General features: G+C 32.5%; 1 protein-coding gene across 1 annotated transcript in view; it reads left to right on the top strand.

Annotated features, from left to right (window-relative positions):
- The window catches only part of LOC119584969, a 6,145-nt gene extending 4,572 nt beyond the window's left edge, over positions 1-1,573 (top strand). The window contains exons 5-6 of the mRNA XM_037933565.1: positions 894-1,092; positions 1,378-1,573. Coding sequence (XP_037789493.1) covers positions 894-1,092; positions 1,378-1,487 — 309 coding nt within the window. The 3' untranslated portion in view covers positions 1,488-1,573. The remainder of the gene's footprint in view (positions 1-893; positions 1,093-1,377) is intronic.

The following is a 1,573-nucleotide window of genomic DNA, read 5'->3' as shown; positions in this document are numbered from 1 at the left end:
CAGATAATTTTCAGAATGCATATATTTAATCTTATGTAAGAAGGACATATGAAATGTTTCATTGTTATTTATTGTAAATTCCATGGGTAAAGTCATTTCACAAGTAGAAAAATTATACAGATTAAACTTGCAAAAGACAAAAACAAATTTATGTGCAAAGGCAAAGTTAAAAACAGAAAAAGAAATTCTGTTTATGTAGATTTCATGCAAATATCCTGATCTATAGAATTAAGTTTACTAGTAAGGAACTGAATAATTCTATTTTGCACAATATTTTAAAGTCAGCTGTGACTGAACAGTTACATAGGTAGCATGTAGGAGTGCCACTATTAACACGTGATGTGTAGGAAAGTTTTTCACATTTTTAGCACATGCACTTTTTGTGTGACACCAGTATATCCTCATGATCTATTTGAAATAGATTACTACTTCAAACAAGAATTTTTAAATGAAAGGATGTAATTGCATTTGCAATAGTTGATGGGATCTTCAAATTTACTAATTATGTGGATTGAAGATAGATGAGTTGGATGAGTGTCAGATATATTTAAGATACTTATGGTAATTGATATTTACATTTTGAACAGAAACAATGCATAGGGATTTCTTCTTCTTTTTTCCTTCATTTTTTCGTTTAGATGACTAAATGTCTGAGTCTGTCAACCTGTGGCTGAGGAGTATGGCATGTGTATTCAAGGGATTAAAAGTGTCAGGCTGTAATAATCACTTTACTCCATGTCTGATACTCAACACTTGTATACTTGCAAGCTGGAAAAATGAGTGTGATTGGTCCAGCTTATATAGGCTGAGCTCTACTGAACGCATTTGCTTCAAGAGAGACGGATGTGCATGTTAATGGTGAATTTATTACATCATGGCACCGATAATTACAGATGCTGTATGAAGCGAGAGCTGAAGCCATTGAACAACTAAAGGACATTCCAAATTTAGAAATCCAGCATATAGTTGAACCTGTGACCATAGAATTTGAACCTCAGGAAGGGTATCTCATAAAAATAGTTTGGGAAATTGGTTTCGATGACAAGAACATGAGAGTTCGGAACATTATTGCAGTTGTCTGTGATGATGAAGGTAAGTGAGGTGTTGAAATAGATTGCAGGAACTGAATTAGAGCTTGATCTAGTTGGTAATAGAGCTGGTAATACATATACATATCTAGTTGGTAATAATAAAAGTAAAACCAGGAAACTGCTTCAGCACTAGAAATGGTTGGAATAAAAATCAGTGATATTTAGAACATTAATATTGTAATATTATAATAGATTATGTGACAACAGTGGTAATATTTCTGGTAAGAGTAAGAGTAAAATGCTAGATTTACTTCAACTATTTATTTTTCTTTTTCCTTTTTAACAGTAACGGCAAGATTCAGCAGAAGTACGGGATTCCCTTACCTCAGTGGGAAAGAAATTTTAACAACACCCAGTGGGGTTATGGAGTTCGTTGAATCGTACATGGACCATTAATTGTGGATTTTAATTTTTTATACCATTAGTACAGATTTGTATATATTTTTTCTTCATATTTTTAAAGGTGAAGCTTTGTGGAAGTT

This window comes from Penaeus monodon, chromosome 19 (assembly GCF_015228065.2).
Source record: "Penaeus monodon isolate SGIC_2016 chromosome 19, NSTDA_Pmon_1, whole genome shotgun sequence".
In the NCBI taxonomy this organism is placed as follows: domain Eukaryota; kingdom Metazoa; phylum Arthropoda; class Malacostraca; order Decapoda; family Penaeidae; genus Penaeus; species Penaeus monodon.
The sequence above is the reverse complement of the archived record's forward strand: the minus strand, read 5'-3'. Positions and strand labels throughout refer to the sequence as shown.